This window comes from Astatotilapia calliptera, chromosome 9 (assembly GCF_964374335.1).
Source record: "Astatotilapia calliptera chromosome 9, fAstCal68.1, whole genome shotgun sequence".
Lineage (NCBI taxonomy): Eukaryota > Metazoa > Chordata > Actinopteri > Cichliformes > Cichlidae > Astatotilapia > Astatotilapia calliptera.
Window position 1 is genome coordinate 7,833,111 of NC_137430.1, and position 23,986 is coordinate 7,857,096.

Below are 23,986 nucleotides of genomic sequence, written 5' to 3' on the forward strand. Positions count from 1 at the left end.
AGTGGCTTCTCCTCCTCTTCCCCCACCTAGCACTTCTCTGCCCAACACCATTAACTCTCCTTTGCTCTGCTCTACTCTCAAAGTGAGCACCATGGAAGGTGTTTGGGTTAAGTCAACCTGATTTTGATCAGTACAGGATTTCTTTTGAACATCAAGCGGAGGGCGGCTAAATCCTCTTCTTAGGAGCCCCCCCCCTTTCACCACCTCCACCTGTTCATTACCTTTATTCACAAAATATGCAACATTTTATTAAAGAGAAGTAGGGATTGTGCTGGTAAACATAAAGTTGTGTTCACTCTTTGCTTGGCTAACAACATATATGAATTAATTTGGGGACATTGCAATTACAAGTTTAGTCGTATTTTCTTTAATAAAAAATGCAGCAGTTATCAAGAATAATGTAAATTCATACAATGTGCCACTTAAAGAGTATATCATTACAGGGAGACATTAAAAAGGTATTTTCTGGAGACTGTACAAATGTGACTTTGATCTGTAAGATGGGCAGCAGGGGGGTGGGGAGGTAGAAAAACTGAATAAACAAAAAGACAAAAAAATGTTGGGACAAAGTATGGCAGACAAGAGTGTTAAAGACTTTTAAATCATATTACATCAGAGCAGTATAACCAATCATGCTTACACTTAAAAAAAGGACACAAATCAAGTTTGTATATGTCACAGTTGGTGGAAAGGGAGAAATAAATGATGCACAATTTGGAAACATACAACCTGAGCTGGACATTCAGCAGAGTAAGAGAGTATTCTTAGAGTAAAGAAAAAAAAGAATAAATATAGAGTTTAAGGAATCATTTAGACAGTTTGGATAATATGCTTAATGCTTTTTTTTACTGAGACTTTGGAAGACTGATAGCACTCTTAGAGTTTTAAATGCAGCTAGAGATTGGAGGCAATCAGCCGAGCAAGCACAGAAATTAAGAGATGAATTCAATATGAACTAACTGTTATTAATAGGGATGAACAATGTACTAAAATCACAAGTTCAGAAAGACTAGCAGACATAGGCTAGCTCCTCCTAATTGTTTCCAGTCTCCAACTATCCTTGCGCTCTACCTCCATGTATAAAGGACAACTTATCCATTGGCTTGTATTTTGTCATATACTAAGCAGATATTAAACACTGCTAAATATGCAAAATATGCAAAAGGTCATCTCTGGGAGGCAGTGCATACGAGCACTAGTTTCTGTTTGCACAGGCTAGGTGAGGGGCAACCAATCAAAGAAAGTATACTTTTAAGGAGCAGGAAGTTAAAAAACAAAACAAAACAAAACAACAGCCCAAAGCATAAATAAATAAAATATGGATTGTTTTTGTGTGAATTCTGGTGAATAAAAATGTAGCTGGAATTATAGTCTCCCCTTAATTTAAAGGAGGTCAGCTTGTCCCAGAATCAACAAGAGAGCAAAATCTGGAGCTAGGAGAATTGTAGCAGTGCTGATAATAGAGCCAAATAAAGCCAAGTAGAGCTGACAGAGCCAAAAAACTAAACTAGGGTGACGAACAAAAAAATGCTAGATTGAGAGAAAAAAATGCTTCTAGTAAAAAGAGGCTGTCACAGAGATGGCTACAGCTAAGATCATATTAAAGTCAGAAATGTATATAAAATGCATAAAAAGGACTACAAGCAGATATTAGAAAATATATTAATTTCTTTTAAATAAAATTACACTTATTGCCCTTTCTCAAAAGTGTACCTGACAGTGTTTTGCTTGGAATAACAGTCATGGAAGATTTTAGATGTACAAAAGTCTAGTAAGACAGAAGGCAAGTATGTTTTCCTTTCTCCTCTTTCCCTGGTGCTGTGCTCTTTTACAGACAAACACATGTAAGTTGTCCACGAAGAAGAAATACATCAATCCCTTTGGTTTCTAATGGTCTAATGTTATAAAACCACTAAAGGAGTCCTGTTTGGCCGGTTTACTGATGTGCTGGCAGGACTGCTGGTGCTACGATGCTCCAAGCTCGCTCCACGTTCCGGTTTGGACCAAGGCGCTCCAAGTTGTGGCCATGGATGTGTGACCCAGACTGAGACCCTGATCAATGTCAAAGTCTTAGATTCTGGAAAGAAGCCTGCAGCCACAACCCGATCACATCTGGTCAGACCTGGAGCTTCCAGACCACAGCTGAGGTCTAAATCCAACCTGATCCCAGGCAGAAGCTTATTTTTAGCTCGATGCAGTTCAGGTATGGCGACACAGCAGCCAGGCACTGTTTTATTCCTGATTTACTTCCCAACACCGTCCCTGGCAAATATTTTTTTAAAAAGATAGAAAACCTGCATATTTTTGTCAAAGCGCTTCCCTTTTCTCCTTTTACAGTCAGTATGTCTCTCAGGAGTGAGTCCAGCTGACTGGAATCCAGTGTGTCTCTGTCTCCACTTTCTTTAGTGCCAACTGCAGCTCGCTGAAGGCAACATCGAGGTTGTCGTTGACTATAACCATCTCAAACAGATGGCTGTACTGAGTCTCCATTGTCTGGGCCGTGTTCACCATCTCCTGAAAGTCTTCCTCCTGGGAAAAGAGGGAAGAGACAAAATAGATGGAAGTTAAAAACACAAAACGAATAAAATCTCTTTCGTCAGTCATCCAAGTGACTGATGAAACGTTTCTCCCACTGAGAACGCTACGTCCAGATGAACAGAATCAACTTTTGGAGAACTTATTTTATCATTTATCATTCAAGTAAATACTGCCTTTCTAAATGAGCCCAGGTATCTCTTGGTAGGTTAGGGTGCTGTGTTTTTACTGGGAACACTTAACTTTAAATTGGACTTTAGCTCATTTTCGCTGCTTGTATCTGTGATCTCGTTCTTTCAATCACTACCCAAAGTTCATGACCATAGATGAGGGGAGGGACATAGATCCACGGATGAATTGACAGCTTTGCTTTTACACGTTGTCATGATGAAGCTGTCTCTTACAGGGACTTTTGCCAGCAGTTCCTTCAGAATGTTTCTGGTGGTTTCTGCTTCATAATGGATTAGCTGTGTTTTTGTCTGCCCAACAAGAACATTAATCTGAGCAGGAAGCCGTTTAAGGAACAGCAAGCTGGGTTTGGAAGATGAATAGAAAATCAGAGAACTTAAAAAGAAAAGATTGGTTTAGGATGATGCCTCTTCTGGGGGACCAAACTTGAGAAAAAGCACACCCGGGACTCGTTTATTCCCACTAGGTGGCCTAATTTCCACAAGAAGTTATGTAGCATCTTGTGCCTGTTTAAGTACTTTGTAACAGCATAGATAAATTTCATTGCACAGCAACAAAATACTGAGTCACAGTTTAGGTGAACGTTCCCTCTGTTTTTATTGTAATTCTTTTATTTGTAGCCTTTATACATTTGTTGCTTTTACCTTACAGGACTATAAATCTTTACGCATTTCAGTGGCATGAAGCAGCACGTGTCAGCCTCAGTATCCTCTTTTACAAGCAACCACGTTCTCTGCTGGACACCTGCTTTGTTGTGCCAATAAAACCCACCTGTCTTTGCGTTTTAAAAAAGTGTCAGAAACCAAAGAGATTTCCTCAAATCACTTTGAAATGCCTGTGGTTCTTTCAGATTGGGTGCCAGTTTCTATGCTAACCACATTACAGCTGGGATTTTGCATTACATCAGATTGTTTTGCTTGTATTCACATCACGCTTCCAGCCAGCTCGACTGAAACAATGAGACGACTGTTCCTCGGCCTTTATCATTAAAGCAGACCTGTCTCTTGCAAAGAAAAATACAGCTAGCGTTGGATTGAAAATGTCTGGGACGACTTGCCCAACAACAGCTTCCCTTCATTTAATAGTAAATATAAGATGGGTTTGGGTCTGTCAGTGTACATGAACATTTACACAGAGACTTTGTTTGTTAGCTGGTTGAAATACAGCCCGCTGTCACACAGCTTTATAGAAGTATATTTGTATTACATGAGAGAATAACAGAAGCTAATAAAGGGACGTTAAAACTGCAACAGACTGTTCACAACCAGATTGCTTCTGACAACTAAAGCTTATTGTTCTCAAGACCCAGCTGGGAAATAAGGAGCGGACTGAGACAGAATTATGTTTACCTGTGTGAATAATATAAGCTGATGCTGTGTCTGTATCAAGGTTTAACAAGCTGACCTTCAACCATAAATTCACTGCATGTTCTAGGTGAAAGTGTATTGTACTCTAGCATTTTCCTCAACACTTATTACCCATAAATGCACTAAATTATGCCTCAATAAGTCGGATCCTATTATATTTTGTGTGAATATGACTTGACTAACTATCAGCTCTGGGCATATGTGTTGTAACTTTTTTAAACAGAGTAATGTTTGACCTTTTGATTTGACATGTGAGTTAAAGGTAAATCAACACATGTGGAAATGAAACCACTGGCTATCGACTGATGACAAATTAGCTTTTTATTAGCTTTCAAAAGTTTTCTACATTCCTAAACAATGACCCCTTTGGCTCAGATGTCTGCTGCCTATACCAGAAGCCCTGAAATATTGCCAGTTGTTCTACAGAGGTCAACTAAAGTCCTGTGACTGTATCACTGCAGATTGCATGTGTGTGACTTGTAGTTCATCGTAATATAATTGCCAGAGACTGCTTATTTTCAGGTCATTTCAGATCGGGTCTGACTACCAGGCTTTTAATTTTTATGGGGTTGTGTTTGGGAAATTAATTTGTACCAGTTTGTAATTTCTCTATGGTCCATTCTGGTGTCAGTATAGAGTTGATAGAGCTATGACTAGAAATGTATCAGTGGAGTCATCAACTGATGTGGAATTAAGATCTGCTGGAATTGCAGCTTAATTTGACTGCATGTCCTGCCTGAAGTAATGCTATGCTTGATTTGACAACTTTAGGAAGGTTTAACTGCTATATTAGCTCAAATAGAGCTGTTGAAACTGAAGAGAAATATTTTTATTTCACAGTATCACGTGAACCGTGCTTGAATGAAATGTACAGGATTGTATTCGTTCCTTGTTGGTCTTCAGAACGGCCATTTGCCCCAAGGCTGCACTTTGAAAACATCTGTTTGAATCAACCAAGCACCACGATGTACCTCAAGCAAAAAATACATCAGAACAAATCACATAAAACAGGTCGTGTGGACAGAGAGAAAGATACATTTAAACCCGACCAAGTCACAGTTACACAGTAACAATTTCCTCTTGCTTTTCTATCTCAACTTAAGCAGGGAGGTAATATCTGATTAACATACGATATAAACTATCAGCCATGTACAACCCACACACTAGAAATAAGTTTTTACCGTGAAGGGTTTGGTGGAGTCCTTGTCGTCTTTGCCTGATATAATTTGGGTTTTCTTTCTGGTCTCTCTCAGTCTGTCGACGGTCGGGGGCTTCACGAACACAACGAAAGGTTTAAACTCTGCTGTTCGAAGATGCTTTATTAGCTGAAAAGAATAAAAGTGGATGCAGAGAAAAAGGAGTTAGGCATTTGGCAGCACATTAAGACGTAATCACAAAGTGTGTCACGTATGGTATAAACAGACTGTGAAAAAATTAATAGACAAAACGTTTAAAAATATAATCCTGAAAAAAAAAAGGTTGCCAATTCATGGTCCACTTGTAATAGTGATATGAACTGGATTATGGGGTTGTCACAAAGTCCAGTTTAACAGATTCAGTCTGCTGATTTCCAATTGAGAAGATATTAAAAATTAAAATCTTCCTTCTATTTTTAAGCAAAGACATTTTCTGCCTTAAGTTCCTCAGACATGAAAAGTTGAGGCTTTTCTTCCATTCTCTCATTGTAAACCGAATATATTTCTGTTTTGCTGAAGCATTAAATCTTAAATTACCTTTTAACTTATTGACCTCTCTAGAATGAAGAAGTCTTTGCATAAATGACTTATTAGTTGGACAGAACAATTAATAATGACCACAGAGCAGATGACTTCCCATCATTCTGAGTGAATCTAGAACTTTGAAATCATGTTTATAGTTTTTGTCATTTAAAAATGACTCACAAACACCAATCTGAGGGATAAAGACTACTCACACTAACTCATCACAGCTTTTAAATTCTTTTGGAAGATAGTGGAGGATATATATGTTTTTATTTATGCCTGATCTTTGTGTCTGTCTCTTCTTTGTGGTGACAGTTTTCTGAAATAACATGCCAATCTGGTACCTCAAGGGCCTTTCACATAGGATATGGCAAGTGCAGAGCTCTGAAACCCATTTGTTTCTATTGCTTGCGCCACTCAATAACAGTTTTAAAGAGCAAGTGCGCCGGTAAGAGTACTCTTGCATGCAAGGGTCAACGTTTAACTGGGTTAAACTTGGTTAAACTTTGACTGCTGCGACGTACCGTCGCACGACCAACAGAAACGAAGCAAACAGCCCTACTAAGTTCAACCACACAATGAATGAAAACAAGGAGGAAAAGTTGATTGTGTGTGTTTCCGAGTTCAACAAACTTCATGACACAAGTTGACATGCATACTGAGACTTTGGGAGGAAACAACACAAGTGTTCACTTGTGGGGACAGTGCCAAAGCTTTCTTTTTTATGGATGAGAAATAGCTGGTCCATCGAGTTTTCGACGTACAAGAGCGCAACAACCACTGCAAGACAAATTTTAGGCCACTCGCTCCAGCTCGTGGTAGGTGCGTCCAATTTGAAAGGCCCTTCAGAGGTATGAGAGAGATGAGATTTGATTAGAGGTGGTGTCTGGTGTCTGGTTCTGGCATGATCATCTGACCTTCTTGCTATGCTAATAGCAGTGGGTCAAGACCCACAACTCACAACAAGATGGATAAAAAACTTAATGGAGAGGCAGCAGCGGAACCACTGGGAAACAGCTTCCATCATTCACTCAGTTGGTCAATAACTGAGAAATGGCATTACTGTGGAGGTTTATGGTGACATAAGCCAAAGAGGAAATCTTCAAATAAAGTAACAGGGCGATCTGCTTCTGAGACAGGTAGTTTCCAAAACAGGCTAAGAATACAGTACAGGGATGGTGAGAAAGAAGGTGTCACTCACATGAGGCTGGACATCCAGCAGGCACACTTTCTTCTTTGAGAGGATTGAACGTATCGAGTCCAGACTTGTGCCGTAGAAATTCCCTTTGTACTCGCCATGCTCAATGAACCTGAGACATGAAAAGAAGAGTGATGAGAAAAAGCACGAACGCACATCTTTGGATGGACACATGGACAAAGTTTCAAATAATTATGTCAGTTTTTAGAAGAGTAATTACTGTAATCTGAGTTAAAGATCAGGCCTTGTACCTGAGCTAAAAGAGGTTCTTTTAGACTGTGACGAGACAAGGATTATTTTTAACTGCATATATTGTCCAAGAAAGAAAATATAGATCTTGAAATGAGCATCAGGAGGACATTTTTAAACTAGTTTACATAAAACAAACAAACCTTTTTCCACTGTATTAGATATGTTAATTTGTGCTTTTAAGATTTTTTTATATATCCTCATAAGAGCAGGATTTTTTTTTTTAAACAGCAACTTTCAACTTTCATTTTTATAATTAATTTTCTACAATCACTGTGATTTCTGAGATTAGAGTTTTGAGAAATGGTGATAAACCAAAACAATTCAGAATTGTTCTCTCCATTATAGTAAACATTAAAGAAAGGCCGTTTGAAATAGAGACGTACAAACATATAATCTACACACAGCAGGATATCCAAAAAAGTTGTTCTCTTTTTTTTCCCAGGGAAAAAGTACTTTTGTTTTGGCCAGAGTATGAATATCAATTGTTCATCTCTGCTGCATAAAGTCTGAATGTGTGTTGTGATTGAATTCATCAGTTTTGCTTACTTGTTGTTTTGGATGTCCGTCTCAAAGAGCTGCTTGGAGATGAAGTGGTAATCCACACCATCGGTCTCCTGGTTCTTCTTGGGTCGACTGGTGTCTGAGTGAAAGAAGATGAAGATGGAAAGAGAGGGAGTGATGCCTGTGAGTCATTGCAATGAATAGTGCAATGCTCCTTGTGTGCAACAAGCAGAGAGACAGAGAGAGAGCCGGTGGTCTCCAAAGCTCCGGTTTTCAAATTAACAAAAAGAAGCAACACTTTTGGGCTTAACCCGAAACAACAGCAAGTGTTAAACATATCCATGTGTCCACTGGCAGCGATCAAACATTCAAAAAGAGCGAGACGAGACACTTTCCGATTCTCCTTCCTCTCAATGAGAGCCAGGACCTGTGCCATACGTTTCCTATACGGGCCTGAATCAGACTGTCTGGGCTCTATTAAACAACAGCAGCACAGGTCACATTTGAGAACAATTAACAGGCTGTGTGGAGAGAAAAAGGCCACGCCAATGGGATTTTAATACCGGGGACATTTCAAGTGTCAGACTTTGGCTGGGGGAAGACAATAAAGTCATAAAACTTGGTTATAAAAGTTTTTTTTTTTCAATAATTAAAAAAATCTCTCTATGTAAAGAAATATTTCAAATAGTGAGAACAGTGAGAATAATACAGCCACGTTTTTATTACATTTTATTTTATTTCATTTATGTTGCATCCTCAATTCAAGATAAAGCACAGAACGGAAGAAAGACAGAAACTTTAGTTTCGGCACACAAATGTTTAAAGGTTTCTTTGGGATGAAACAAAGAGAAAAGAGATTGTTGGGAACACCACATTTAATGGTCAGCGAATTAACTTCTATTCTATTAACTAGTATAAAGCACACATTCACATATAAGACGCAGAGATAAGAACAAAGAAATATGCAGAGCGAAAGACAAATGAACTGTACTGTTCAGCCAAAGTTTGGTGGGCTTAAATCAGAAGAGTGAAGTTATCTTTTTTCCTTTTTTTTAATTTAACCTTTATTTACACAGGTAGTCACACTGACACCCAATGTCTCTTTCACAGGACACTTACGTGGAATGGTCACACTGAAGTGCTGGGGGTCAGAGATCAACAGTTTCTTCTTCAGTTCACTCAAGCCGACACCTGTGGGTCCTACACACAAACATCTAATTATAAACTCTGCCAAACTCCTCATCACGTTATTATCACATCCATAACATGATATGAGACATTCAAACTTTCTTTCGTCTGTACTTGGTGGTTAGAGTTGCCGAGGTTAACTCAAGACCTCAAACACTAATGATGAGAATATAAATTCAAATGTCTAATAGGATCAAATGATGAACTAATGAAAATTTGTATCCAAAAGATCTAAAGTTACTTTCTGGTTATTCATATTCACTTCTTAGGAACAGATGATAGAGAAACATAATATTCAGCTTCTCTCTTGCAGAGCTGGGCCACCTTTATTGTTTCTGTCGTCTCTATGTGACAATGAGATTGAAGGTGAGGATTTTCATTAAATTCGGTATCCTAACAGCAACAGTGTGTGAGGTAAGCAGCGACATCAGAGTTTGAGAACTTAAATTTCTCTTTACTCACCTACTAGCACCACCAGCCTGTGTTTGTCTCCCCTTTGCCTGCGGTACGGGACGACTTCCTCGTATGTGGGCACGTCAGCCATGTCGTACATTTCACTCTTCTTCGCCTCGTACATGGACTTGGTGGTCTTTCTGTCTCTCCTGCTGAGGCGAAAGCTTCTCCTGAACCCAGCTGGAGGTCAGCATGAGCCAAAAGAGGAGACAGAAGAAACAGATCAATCAATGCAAAAAAAGAAAATTCTTTGTCAGTAGTGTAAAATCCAGCACAACCGTATGTACACATACAAATACTGTGGACTTCAATTTATAGTTGTTTCAGGATCTTGGCAAACACCTCCACACAAACATTACTTTCCCCAGGTGACATCAAACAGGTGAAAACTCATCATAGGTCTATCATCATCCAAAATACAGTCCCTCTCTCCTCTTGCACCCGCTGACACACTCACTAAAATAACACAGGTAACTAATTACACAACAACAACAACAACAACAACAACCATCCTGTCTTCCATACCAGTGGAAACTGTATTACACAGAGAGGATGACAATGAATGTGCTCCAAATTTTAGAACAAGTCAGGTATGGGTAAACGAAGCTTGCTCATTTGTTCTGGAAAGCCTCATAAGATGATCCAAACACGAACAAGTTAGTAAAAAGAAAGGAACTGGCACAAAGTTCCGATCTCTACTTTGATTCAAAGCCCCTTCAGTAAAGTAGAAGTGCAAAAATGTGAAGGAAAAAGATGAGCATATTTAACACAAGCTGGGACGACGCACACTTACACACAGATACATACAGGAAGCGACTTTACTTCCACAAACAAACAGTTAAATGAAAACAGAAAGTTGGTGTAAAGATTGAAATCAGTGAATGAATCTAAGCGTCATCAGCTTAAATGTAAATTAATCTCTACACTTGATGTAACCTAACACTGACCCCCACAGCTGCTCTGTATCAGCCCAACACAGAGCTTTACTGTGATTTCACCACATTAATGCAAGCTAACCTGTTTATTCTGCAAATATGATATTATAGAAAGACAAAGTTAGTATACTCACACAATGAAAATAGCCCATTTGTCAAAACACATATGTGATATGTGATTAAAAATTTTGACATGTAACCTTTAAATCTGCAGGTCATTAAATGTCCCAGAGCAGAGATCAGCTTTAAAAATAATCTCTACTCTTTCTCTCCTGACCTGACTTTCTTATCTTTCTCCGTCTCTGAGTGAAGTTAGCTCTCTTTCTTTTCTCTCCTTGTGAAATACAGCAGCTGGACCTTTAACTAGCAACACACTGAGACGAACAGCACACAAACAGCTTGAGTCTGCTGATGTTTGTTGAGCTGATAGAAATGTTGTAGAAACATTATGTTGTGAAGCAAGGTTACTCCCTTTATACTCATTCCTCTTTTGTAACACTAGCTACAAGCTGACTAAAACATACAGACAAACGCATTTTTTCCGACTCAATTTCAGCTGATACTGTTGAGTCTAGAGTAACGAGCCTGTTTTAAAAATTTGTGCAAAAATGTAGAGAATAAGAGTAAATACTAAGGTAAAGTACAGATACCTGAAGGTTCTACTTAAGTACAGTAACGAAGAAGCCTCTAAACAGTGCTTACTAAGGAGATATCATTCTCAAGTTTGCAGGCTGTAAAATCAGGAATCTGTTCATCCCAAAGTTGTGCTCAAGAATGACTCTGGCAATGGAAGTTACAGACGTTGCATCATTGAGAGGCATGGGGAGAAAACAAACCAAAAACTAAGGACAACAACTGCCGCCCCCTCCCACTCCTTTATTTCCCCATGCAACCTCAGCAGCATTGCAAAAGCATCTGTAAGTTCTAAGATTTCAAACTTTTAGGGACAGGCCAACTTTAAATCATACAACCACATCCAACAGGCTGAAAAGCCATGCAGCAAGTACTCTCATAGAGAAGATGTTATTATAACTCACTATTTTTTACTTCTTCTCCCGAGGTTCTCTCATTTCATTTAAACCTCGTTCTTGGCTGCTGGACTCAAGGTGCTGGACTTTTTTGGGCAAAAAAATGGAATAATGTTTGGCAGAGTTCGGCTTTGGGAGTGACCCTGATTGAGCTTGGCAGACATGACTCAAATGTAGTATTTATAAACTTGCGTGTGCTCTGGATATCCTGTGAAATCTGGAGTCTAAATGTGCAAATGACAGTGGTAATAAAAACACGATGGGAAACATTTTCTGTACAAGACAGGGATTTGGAAGCAGCTCTCTGGAATTAAAGTGGTTGCAGAACCAAAGTGGGCCATGGTAATTGTCATTAAGTCTGACTGGAACCACATCAGCAAGACCGGCCTTCATCCGGACCTCCACAATGCAGCGAAGCACACAAACCTTTCTTTTAAGCCAACTCCAACCAGAACCTCTCAAAGAAGTCCTCAGACCCACAGCAGAGGCAGAACAGGATAACTACATACTGCAAATCCATGACATGATCTGCCAGTGCACTCATGCTGTCAGCATGGGAGCACAAATAGCACAGCACAGTGAGAAAGTACAAAACTATTAAAGTCCAAAAAGTGAATTATGTAAGAAGGTTTAAGAAGTGAATTATTTGCCCCACAAGTGCTCTGTGAGTTAGAAGAACAGGTCAAAGGTATGAACAACTGTTCCGTCCCGTGAAACATGTATGACTTAATAGTTCTTAGAAGATGATATATGAAGGATTCATGTGGAAAAAACAAAACTTGTACTTGGCCACTGTCCTCATATTTATTGTAACAGTGAAATGACCACATCTGGCAGGAAAAGGCAAGAAGACAAAAGAAGACAATCTCTCACCTAGGTGAAATCCACCACTATAATCAGCATCCTCTGGTGATGAAAAGAAAGGAGCCAAAAGAGAACCACAAAATCAAGTTAAAGAGAATAGTCAGAAATGAGCTGCGGCCCTCTAAATATGATAAAGGGGAAAACACACAGGTGCTGTTAAGAAGAGAGTGATCAGAGAGGTTTGGGGTAAATTTTGCTTGAGTTACATTTTATAGTGTGTTCGTTATTTTTAAATATTGGCCTTTGCCCAGAATGACAGCCACGCATGTAGAGGTAAATTCAAGGACAGGTTACATATAACCTCCATCTAGTGAGCAGCTAAAGTTGACCAAAATAAACAAAATACTCTCTTTTTCTTTACAGAACTAACAATGTTGAAAAATGTTGATGGTCCCAGCTAACTGACTAAGCCCCATTTAGCCTTACAGGCCACTACATTCTTGGCTGTGGTGTTGGACGATTCTTGGAGACAGTGAATCAGTTTGTGCTGTGACTGAGTCCAACAAATATTATTTGTGACGGGATGATTCTCAAAAATGATGTCCACATTTGTGAAAATGAGTTGAGGAAAGGTGAAGCTTTGTAAAATGTTAAAGTCAATAAAATCTATGAGGAACCATTGACTGTGACAACTAATGTTACTCTTAAATGGTGAATAGCTTTAATGGGTCAATTGGGGAGATGAGGTAAGAAGTGGACCTCATTACACACAAATAGCATGAAGGGGAACCAATCACAGATGGTTGGGTTAGTAAAGTCCTACTCGGTGGAGGATGTCAGAAAAGTAGTACCTTCAATCTCTTCAGCTTTGAGTGCAAGAGAAGCAAGGAATGGAAATTAGGTAATACTAAACAAAATATTAGATTAGGAAAGTAAACATAACTCAGGGATGAGGAAGAAATATAAGAAGAAACCTACCAAACTCTACTGTCACATCATCTTAGAAAAGCAGAGCAAAAGACAACAGAGAGAACATTATAAAACATTTTAAAGCTGAGTGCCACATCCACAAACATCCTATGCAGGTTCAATTCAGTCATTTCTCACAAAACACTGAAAAAGCAAACAATTCTCTTCAGTTTTGTAATGTTTGTGAAAAATACCGAGCTTGACCACTACACTGTAACTCCCAGTATCACTCTAATGGTATCACTAGTTTAACTATCTACGTTTCAAATAATAAAATAACTCAAGTTCCACTTGGTTCTGAAACACTCGTCAGGTCTTCCTGAGAGGAAGTTGCAGTACACTCAGCTGTCATGACATAAATTGATGGAACTCATTGAGGAAATCTTATCCTTAACTTCTTTCTTTTTTTAAGGTTGGGTTTAAAAAGAACACGTACAGAAACCCTTCATAAGCCATGCTGCTACTAAAAGGTTACAAAAACACCAGTAAGTGGAGCTTGAGTTCAGGTTTTATGAGAATATAACAAACATTTACTTTCTATTTGCTCCTATTTTGATAGAAATGTATATCCATTGTTACCTAGTGATACACAATCTGCGGTACATGTCTGTGGTGCAGTCACTATTTACAGGGGGGAAAAAAGCCATTTAGATTCATAAGCCTCCAAATGATTGATATTGTAATACTGATACAGTCCTCTGTAAGTATTTAACAGTATGAAGCTCACCTTACATCACTGCATTCATTTTCCAGAGTGTTGTTCAGCATGTCCAGAATTAATGTCTAACCAAAACAACAGTCAAGACCTATCTGTGCAAGGTTGTTTGTAGGCTAGACGCATCAGGCACGAGAGCGGCAGCTGTTCTGAAGTGTGTGTACCTTTATCTGACATCTTGTTTCAAATGTCAGTGGCCAGGTCAGTTTTCCCACTGATGTTGCCCTCTTCCTGCTCTAATGTGGCATCTTAAGTTGGGACAGCGACCTCAAAATGTGGTTTTAAGAAGGATGAGAATTACTGTACTGTGAATAAGAGTTTAGCCAGATTTAATTATCTAATTTATTTGAAACTAAACCTTAAAGAAAGAATGTGATGAAAACTGCCATAAAGATGTATGATTAGTCCACCTTTATCAAGTCCATGGGTGAGCTGCCAGGAATGTTTACATTGGAAAAATCTGGGTAATAATGTAATAATACTGTAATACTGTTTGTCTTCATTCTCTTTTCCGGCAGTGATGATAAGGAGTTGAACTCTGCAGTTGGAGTCAATCATGGACAATTGCTGAATAACAGGCTGCCATCAAAACCATCCTTGTTATTACCCTCATCATCATCACCCCAAGAGTATAAGTGATTATCCAAATTAGAAGCCAGGCAGCCAAGTGACAATACCAGTTCACATGAACTTGTCTTTTATCTTTGCTATCTGCATTATGCACAGCTTTTAGAAAATCAATCATCTCTTTAGCTAGAGTAACAGCCAGAGGGCAAACCCTCTCCTAATTCATATTAAAGCTCCTGCGTGACTACAACAACAATCATATGACCCCCTATGAGCAAGCACTTTGGTAACATTGGGAAGGAAAAACTCCCTTTTAACAGGAAGAAACCTCTGGCAGAACCAGGTTTAGGGACGGGCGGCCATCTGCCGTGACCGGTTGGGGGGAGCAAAGGAAGGCAGGATAAAAGACATGCTGTGGACTTAGTGAACAACACACAAAGAGGCTGTAGAAGACACATGGAACAGACTCTGGATAGAAATTTAGAGGGAGAAACATTGAGCAGACAGGAAGGAAAATGAAAACAAAGATAAATCTAAATTGCTTCTCCAGACGACCAGCATGAACTACACAACTACACGAAAGACTCCAGTGGTGGAATCAGCAGAAGGATGAGTCTGTTTCAGAAATGAACTCCACAAACTGTCCTGACCAGCATTCCTCACTTTTGCCATTCTTCTCTTCCTCCCATCCACCTGTTAAAGACAACTGTCTTGTTGTGGTTTATTAGTCGCTAACACAGCAAATAATATATGCTTACATGATCGTCTAGTAGACCTCCTTAGGGACGAAAGAGTCGTAACAGGTTGCTGAAATGCAAGTCTCCTGAAAGCAAAAAGATGGATAAAGAAAGAGAAGAAAAAGGAAAGAACAGAAAAAAGAAAACCATCAGTTTTCATGGTCACTCTGGGAATAATAAACACTCTGCTATGCTACAGAAACCCTGCTCTACAATATCCTTCATTTCTATTCTGTCAGCTGAGACTGGTGAAACCAAAGATTGAGGAGGTGAAGAACAGAACATCTTTCTATTGAAAAAAGTAGAATAATAAACCTGAATATAAAATGTTCTACTCGATCCCTTTACTCTTCAGCCTTCCTCTTTCTGCCCAAGCCTCCTGAGCTCTGTGTAGGTCTGGTGTGTGTTTTCCATCCACTTGCAGTTCAATGTGGATTGGTACCAGCGCTATCATTTTCTGTCATTACTCACTTTGGACCAGAAAATGTGTGGAAACCCAGACTACTTTGGCAGAGTGAAGCAAGAATACATGGATTAAAGAGGGAGAGAAAGGAGATGGAACATCTATGACAGTGACAGCACTGGAGCCAATAAGGTCAGCCTTGTGTTTCTCACCTCTCCTGGAACTGTTTGGATGGTATTAAGCCAGCACGAGGATTTGTGTCGCCCTCGTGTTTGGCCTGCCACCAGGTTGCATCATCTTGGCTCATGATCTGTAGGATGCAACCCTTCTTGAAGGCCAAACCAGCTTCCTTACATGGGATGGTGTTGTCATCTTTTGGGTCGTAGTCAAAGAGCGCCTTCACAAACATCTGTACATCATCATGAGGGAAAGGCAAGAAAACAAAGAGGAGGATTGAAGACACAACAGGAACAAGTTCACTATGTTGTATATAAAATGTTTTCTTTCTAAAACATTGTCATCATGGTTAAAGGTGATTCACCAAAGCTCAGAGTGATTATTCTCAAAAGATTACAGCAATCGATGGTAAACGCTGCAAGTGATGGCCAAGATGGTCTTTCAATGACTTTCCACTATTAAAGGGTCTAAATCACTTAACAAGTGGATAAACCAAATAACAGAGAAAGACAGGACCTACCTGTGGCTCCTTGATAGATGCCTCGTCCTTTGCACCAGGGACAACTTTAAAGGTAATGGCTCCTTGTGACTGTGCCTAAATAATGTAGGAACAGAAGTTGGAGTAATTGTAAAGGATAGTTTTCCTATCCTTTTAAGTATTTTATAAGAGACCTAATCTAGTTACAGTGACATAGCGTCAAGCATTGATTTTTCAACAAAGGAAGGTTTAGTGGGATAGTATAACCATTCTTGACAGAATTAGGGAGTACAGTGCAGGGGTGTAAAGGAGGAGTGTTGAGAGCTCAAAGACTTTTGTGTCTGAGAAGGCCTTAAGAGTTTAAGATCCCAGGCACATGACAGAGCTCATTTAGGCCTGTGACCAAAGCTGCGTGGAGGAACTACACATCATCAGCCTCATCCACAGAGACTCTGCATGTGATCTATCGGCCATCAACACGGCAATGGGAGGCCTGGGTCGTGGATGAGTTGATAAGGGGAGGTTTCTGTCATTATAAACAAAGGCTGGTACCAAGGGAGTGGAGCTGAAAAACCCTCAGTCTCACAAACGTCCATAGAAAGACAAGACTTACCAGAATACGAATGATTTCCTCTGGTTTCTTGTCGTCCACAGGGATTCCATTGACCTCCTTCAGTTCATCCCCTACATGAATTAAACCTGCCACACATAAACAGACGTTACTAATTTGCAGTCATTCTGGCATTCTATTATTTTAACGCCCTGATGTAAGCGAGGTACTAAATTCTGTGCAATCCCAATATATTCCACACTACAGACTTGTATGGCTCTTTTCCACTAGTATCTACTTTGCTCATCTTGACTTGACTCTGTTTTTTAGGGTTTTCTATTAGATGGCAGCACCTGATACCTACTAGAGCAGTCGTTTTGAGCAACCTGAGTTGATCTGAAACTGTGACGTCAACAGACTCCATGCCACCATGTGATGCCAGTCAATTATGTCACTTGATGAGTCATGAAAGTGATTCCTTCACAAACATCAAAACTGCCCTTTTTGAAACACGGCATCCAGGGAAATGGGTGCAGAAAAACCAACAGTGTGATCGGACAGGTATACCAACGCCTCCATGTCCACTATTGTGTGCTGGGTTTGTGTTGCATACAAATGACATCATGGGACTTTTAAATGAGTTGCTATAACGACCCCATGTAAACTGAGGTGCTACACAGTGACAGAAAATGACAGAAAACTGAGTAGAATCGAGTACACACACACACACACACACACACACACACACACACACACACACACACACACACACACACACACACGCAAACTTATAAAAGAGAGAAAAAGGCTGGAACCAACCACTTCTGTCAGCTGGCCCTCCCTTCATGATCCGGGCCACAATGATGGCACCTGTGCTCTCATCACATCTTATTGTTGCTCCCTATAAAAGAAGAATAGTCATTATAACAGCATTTCTACCTTTATGACATTATGATGTGCAAGTCAAACAGCAATGACCTAAAATCACTGTAAAGATGAAAATTAAGGCGTAGAGACAGATAGATACTGCACACAGGATGATTGTTAAGTTACTTACCAGTGGCTCCTTGTTCTTGACCAATCTTATAATTTTCACAGAATCTTCATCGTCATCGATGTCTTCAGGCAGCGGAGGTAGTTCGGGGTCATACTTCTTTTGGGCAACTGCGTCGTGGACGGACAGGAGGCTCTAGAAAAAGGAGAAAATAGGATTTATGGGAGGAAACACAAAACAGGCAAGGGTTATCTGTCAAGCCACGAAGGCCTCAACTTTACCCCAGTCCACTTAGCTAAATAAAGTATGGCCATGCATGCTATTAAGAGTCCGATCTATCACTTCCTTTTTTAAGCAGGACAGAGACACTGCAGACTGCAGGGAGGATGGTTATGAATTGGGTTGTCTCCCTCATGTGCTGGGTGATGGATTTGAAAGCATTCAAGGCCAGAGCTTGTAGATGAACAAGCATTAATTGCCATTAGGCCCGTGCTCTCCCTCCATACATCTCTCTGATTAAAGGCAACCCAGGCTCGCCCTGCACCATTGCTCAGCAAGAGCTGCAAATGTGACCACCACAAAATCCACACTTTGCAGGGTAAGGTGGTGAAGACTCAAAAGCAAAGTTCTCAGCTCAGATATTTCACACTTTCACGAGCAGGCATAAAAAGAGACGGGACGCAGACGGGAATGATGCCATTCAGGAGACATTCATTTTTCAAAGTATTTAACAACCGCGTGTCCGGACCAAGATGCAGCTAGATGCGTGCTGCTTTTTCTGTGGTTTAGAGGGGGGGAAAAAATTGAGAAAAACATCTTCCAACCAAAGTGCCAGACAAAAGTAGAGGGGTGGAGAGCAAGAGAAACAGGGAAGAAAGAGAAGGATATGGTGAGAAGAGAAGCAGTGTGTTTTATGACATGGGAGCATGCTGCAGTACAGCATTCAAGATGTTGCTAACTGGGAGCAGATGAGAGGAGGAGACACAACTGGAGCTATGTGAGTAGTCTTTGGAAGGCAAAGAGTCTGTATTACCTTATTATAACTAAAAATAATAACTTCTTTCGATCAAGAGAATCCCAAATGAATAACACATGTAAAGAAAATCTCACAGCCAGGAAATCTTTAAAAATGGTTGGTTTTGATCCTACTTCAGAGATAAAATGCCACTCCTCTCCAGCTTGTCTTCTTTGGCTTGTGCTGCTACACCGTCTGCCAAAATTCACCAGCCAGCAATGGAGGAAGCAGTAGCAGAAAGAACATTTTCCATTGTTTGGTGGGGAATTGCTTGGCTGACCCCATTCTGCACTGGAGCTGAGAGACCACTGCACAACTACAGCAGCAATTATATGTGTTAGGTGCAGGGGAAAAACATAGTAATGAGCCAAATGAGTACCAGTTTGCTGGAGGTGTGTGTGGAGTTGCTGATTCTATGTCTAAAATATGTGCTGCCTGGTGAAATATGTGTGTCTGTACCTATAGCACCTGTAAAAAACACATGCTCCACACTTGTCTTTGAACAGATTAATGTAGTTGTTCTTAATGTGTTTGGAGAATTTAGGAAATGAATCATAATTACCAGCTCAGACATTGAAAAATCCATGTTTGGGAACCACCATCTCTTGAATTCCTGCTGTTTGACACTGATAGGTATTAAATATTTGCATGTACTGTAAGTGTGTGTGTGTGTGTGTGCTATGTTGGGGGAGAACTAGAGAGCTGTTGTTTCTGGCAGAGCCCAAACAAGCATGACGACAGCGCATTAAAAACGGAGCCTGTCCAACTCTGCTTCTATCCTGCCGTCGTGAAGGCAGCTCTGTCTGGCTGAGACACCTGGAGGCCCTGATGGATGGCCCCAGTTATGCATTAGAAAATAAAAATGTGTAAATTTATTTTGTAGCTGTCTGCATCTGGCTAACGAGGTCAGCAACGGCAGCCAAGAAAACGAGACAAGGCTTGGATCTAACAGGCGTGTTATTTTGTGTACAGCACGATGATTGTAACGCTTTAATGTGGCTGCTGTGCAAACAGCAAAGATCCAGAGCCAGAATTGCCAAATGCTTTGCTGTTTTTTGGATGGAATAATACAATCCTCCACAAAGAGAATATGTGGTTTTAGTTTGTTAAAACCTGCTCAGTACAAAATAAGCAAATCCTTTACTCACCTTTACATGTGGGTTTGCCAGCAGTTTAAGAAGCTCTTTGACATCCTGACTGGCTGATTTGCCTTCCAGCTCATCAGACACCTGAAAATAGTCAAGGACACAATGTTCACACAACTGTGCTCAGACCATTAAGCATGCTTCTCTTTTTCAGGTGTGCATGTGAACATTCAATGCTTCGACAAGAAGACAACAGCAGTCTGTATAATGAAAAACCAATGGTAGAGGTTTGTAATTAACAGTTCAACTCTGCAAGGTGTGCTTTGTGTCAGTAATGAATAGAGGACTTGCATTTAGAGAGATAAACATACTAGTTATGCTTTATCTAAATAAGTTATGTTGGTGTATCTTCTATTTGTATCATATTGTATTAAGACATAAAAATGCAGCTCTTTCAGTTACAGGATTTATCTGCAGCTTCATCTTGTCTTAAATAAGGTAAATCGCAGCTGGAGGCAAGGCCACACTTTGTCATGTGGCCTAGAACTCCCACCTACTGGCACCTGCCCTTTGATAAATCTTCTATTGTACCAGATCATTTTCCAATGAGAATCTCAAGAACTAAAGAAAACAGTCAGTTAAACCTGGAAACAATGGGAGCTCTGAGAGCATCACTGATTTATGGAAGATCCTCCTGGACTTGGTTGGAGTGTGGAAAGGAGCAGCAAGCCATCCCACACAGTAAAAACTGACATGAAAGCCACTTGACACTGATGAACCCTTTCTCTGTGTTTGTATTTTTCGTATCTGACCCTGCAGGAATAAAATGCAGACCAATGCTCTCTGATGGCACCAAGTGATCTGTCCAAGTAACAGCAGAGTTTGTATTAAGATGTTTGGAAGTCAGCCAGAAGAGGAAAACGGTTTTCCAACAGGGAGAAGGATACAAGTCAACCATAACAACCATACAGTTCTAGATCAGTGGCCATCATTTGAACTATTTATTGATGATGTGGTGTGTCTCACTTGCTTACACCAACGGCACTGGCCATGCTGGTTTCACTTGAGCGGTGGCAGTCACTTGCTGGGAGTTCTAGACAGTACGGCCGGGGCCAGACGAGGGTTGAAGTGTCATTTTATGTTAGTCAATAAATTAAACCTCCATTAACCGAAACCCATCTAGACAGACACTGTTCACCAAAGGTTCCTTTAATCGATTCATTTGCCTCCCAGCCAATAAAAAGATCGATCAGTTTAAACATGTTTTTTAAAACACTTACGTCACGTGCCAGAGGTGCAGCTCCTTCCAGGACAGGGGCGGGCTTGCTCTCTTCATAGTGCTGCAGCCGTTCGTGGATCTGAAAGGACAGATTGTATTCATTATTAAGGTAGTTATTGAGATAGTAGTGAGCACATGTGGAAGAAAAAGTGTGCACGCTGGAAGCCATGTGCACATCTCCAAACAGACATGTGAGAAAACATGTACAACCTTCATCAGCACCATCTTGTACATACACAGAGTTCATTAAATCATGTCCTTAAATACCAAAAGCACACACAAAGATCTTTCACTCCCTCGATCCACTAAGTATTTCAGTTAGCTTAGCCACTGTACAAACAATCCAGTTTTCCACCATGCATTCGATATGTCCCAGTGGCCCCGTGATGATTCCAAATCATTTCAACAGTCTGGTGAAATTGGCTAAACATTTCCTTATCAGCCTCAGCGCTGTGACTGCACAGTGTTGAGAGACAGAGCTGCGTCTCTGGAGAGTTGCTAAAATGGAAAGTAAGCCTGACTCGTGCGCTCACTTTCACTCATTTATACACGCAAAACCACTTCATCATATGTGGAGCAGAGATGGAATAATTTATATACACACAAAGCACACGTTCACACCCACGCACACAACGTCAAAGGCACAGTTGCACAACTGTGCCTACGCACACACAGACTCACAAAAAACACTACAGATATCCCATTTGTGATTTAAAAGCAGCTGCGCAGGAATGCATTGACAGCCTACAGGCTGCTGTCAGGTCCCATCAAGGAACAGACAGGGACAGCTTTCCTCCCAGCAGCCACTCCTGCGTCTCTCCTTCCTCAGGCCCAGCATGGTGAAGGGGATCTGGGCCACGGGTCTGACTGATAGCTGGGCCCCGAGCCTGGAGCTTCCAGCTGGATGTCCTAGAAAGCATTCCAGGAGGATGGTGGAACAGAGGAGCCTCTGGCTGAGGAGAGAGTGACAGAGACGCTCTGGACCACTTCTATATCTAAAGGGCCAAATCCACACATGCGGGAGTGCGCACACACACACACACACACACACACACAGATGGAGCAGTGACAATGTGTGACAGAAAATCACTCAGCAGGACAGAAAAAGACAAGAAAAGCAGTTTGTTTGCTGTCACACTGAACGGCTACAGATGCTTTGTGCAATTAAAACATCTGTTTTAGGAATGTTAGACATAGTTGTTACTCCTCGCAACACAGGTGATTATGTTTTAAAGCTAGATGGTAGCAGTACTGTAAATACGGAGGAAAGCAAGTCAGAATCACTGACAGTTGAATGTTCTGACACACTCACAGGACGGTATTTGACCTCAATGTTTTTGGCCCTGGCAGAAGTTCTGATTAGCAATAACATGAGCAGCATGTGTAGATGAGTTGATTTGAGTCTCTTCAAGCTGTCATCTGGCTTCGATAATCACCAGGGACCAACACCAAAATCCAAAACATGATGTCATTCAAAAACATTACCCAAACACCAAATGTCACCCATCAAAATCACTTTTATAACTTTCCAGTGAAGTAAACGCGACGCAACGACGTGTGAAATGTCTTTACATCGTCTCTCCCCATCAAGATTCCAGTTTAAATCTTGGCCTTAAACAGCTACAGCCATTTCAGCTGGACTTATCCATACAGTCTGCCGAGATAAATCACAGCCTGTTAGGACTCTGTCTTGGCCAGCACAACAGTCATGTTTCAAGGTCAGCTTAGAAGTTCAAATCCTGCATAAAGCCGTTATTACTCAGCAATAAAACACGGTGCATTAGGCGTGTCGTGGAGGTAAACATGTTTTTCCCCTGTGGACATGCTGATGGATGTTAGGACTGCTGTTGATGCTTCGGCAACCTGTCATGCTGTAAACTTTTTTAGACCCCCAATTATCTCAGAATTAATCCTGAGATAAATGGGGGTGAAATCACTCTATAACACTATATAAAACAGTGCTAACTGCATCTTGTGAACATCATCTATAAGCCCTAACATTATGGCTAACTAGTTTTATTTTTCTTTCCACTGAGTTATTGGTTTGAAATAATCTGTCACTAGTTTGCTAACATGAACTAATGTAATGTTTAGGGTCAGGGTTGCACACTTTGGAGACTTTTCAAAATACCCAAAGACATAAAACATAGTATTTAAGCAGGCTTAAGACCTCTGCCCAGAAAACTTCACATCACATCCTTTACAAGCTGAACATCTTTTTCAAAGTGACCCGGAGCAAAACCCTGTGACAGACTGGCGACCTGTCCATGGTGTACCCTGCTTCTCGCCCTAAGACAGCTGGGATAGGCTCCACAGTCCCCCCGCAACTCTGAAAAGCAGCAGAGAATGGATGGAGGGATGGATGAAACTGGAGTAATGGCTGTGGGATTTTCCTTGATTACCAATACAGACAATACAAAATGATAGAATAGGGACTGGTTGACCTGTAGCTTTCTTCTTGTTTTAATTGTCCCTCCAGTGTGCTTGACATGGTTCAAAAAGTTTTTCAGTAGTCAACAGCATACTGTGACCTGTCTGCTGCAATATGGAGTTTCCTTCTTCCTTCCCCTGTCCCTATCATAACCTTGCATTTGGCTTCATCTATCATCATCTAGCCACTTTTGGCTCATTTCAGAGGTACTTGTTTGTGAACAACGTGCTTGATCCGGTAAATCTGGGCTGCAGTCGACCATTGAACTTTAATGAAAATATTTGGAAGGCAGCCTAAATCCAAAGTAAGACAGTGCAAGGAAGGGGATATATTTTGGATTCAAGTGAGGCTTTTAAAATATAAATAAGCACCTGGCTCGTGTCATGAGAATATTTTCTAGCAACAAACAGATGTA

General features: G+C 40.5%; 1 protein-coding gene across 6 annotated transcripts in view; it reads right to left on the reverse strand.

Annotated features, from left to right (window-relative positions):
* Positions 1–344: 344 nt before the first annotated feature.
* The window catches only part of LOC113029736 (MAGUK p55 subfamily member 7-like), a 46,749-nt gene continuing 23,107 nt past the window's right edge, over positions 345–23,986 (reverse strand). For 2 of the 6 annotated variants that reach the window (XM_080305916.1, XM_080305921.1), the window contains exons 3-20: positions 21,142–21,219; positions 19,925–20,005; positions 17,825–17,956; positions 17,587–17,668; positions 16,831–16,916; positions 16,260–16,334; positions 15,775–15,971; positions 15,181–15,245; positions 13,720–13,761; positions 13,150–13,170; positions 13,023–13,037; positions 12,241–12,273; positions 9,414–9,584; positions 8,883–8,963; positions 7,809–7,902; positions 7,014–7,122; positions 5,273–5,416; positions 345–2,529 (exon numbers count right to left, since the gene is read on the reverse strand). In XM_080305916.1, coding sequence (XP_080162042.1) covers positions 2,350–2,529; positions 5,273–5,416; positions 7,014–7,122; positions 7,809–7,902; positions 8,883–8,963; positions 9,414–9,584; positions 12,241–12,273; positions 13,023–13,037; positions 13,150–13,170; positions 13,720–13,761; positions 15,181–15,245; positions 15,775–15,971; positions 16,260–16,334; positions 16,831–16,916; positions 17,587–17,668; positions 17,825–17,956; positions 19,925–20,005; positions 21,142–21,219 — 1,686 coding nt within the window. In that variant the 3' untranslated portion in view covers positions 345–2,349. The remainder of the gene's footprint in view (positions 2,530–5,272; positions 5,417–7,013; positions 7,123–7,808; positions 7,903–8,882; positions 8,964–9,413; positions 9,585–12,240; positions 12,274–13,022; positions 13,038–13,149; positions 13,171–13,719; positions 13,762–15,180; positions 15,246–15,774; positions 15,972–16,259; positions 16,335–16,830; positions 16,917–17,586; positions 17,669–17,824; positions 17,957–19,924; positions 20,006–21,141; positions 21,220–23,986) is intronic. The other 4 variants (XM_080305918.1, XM_080305917.1, XM_080305919.1 and 1 more) reach the window with 4 other exon arrangements.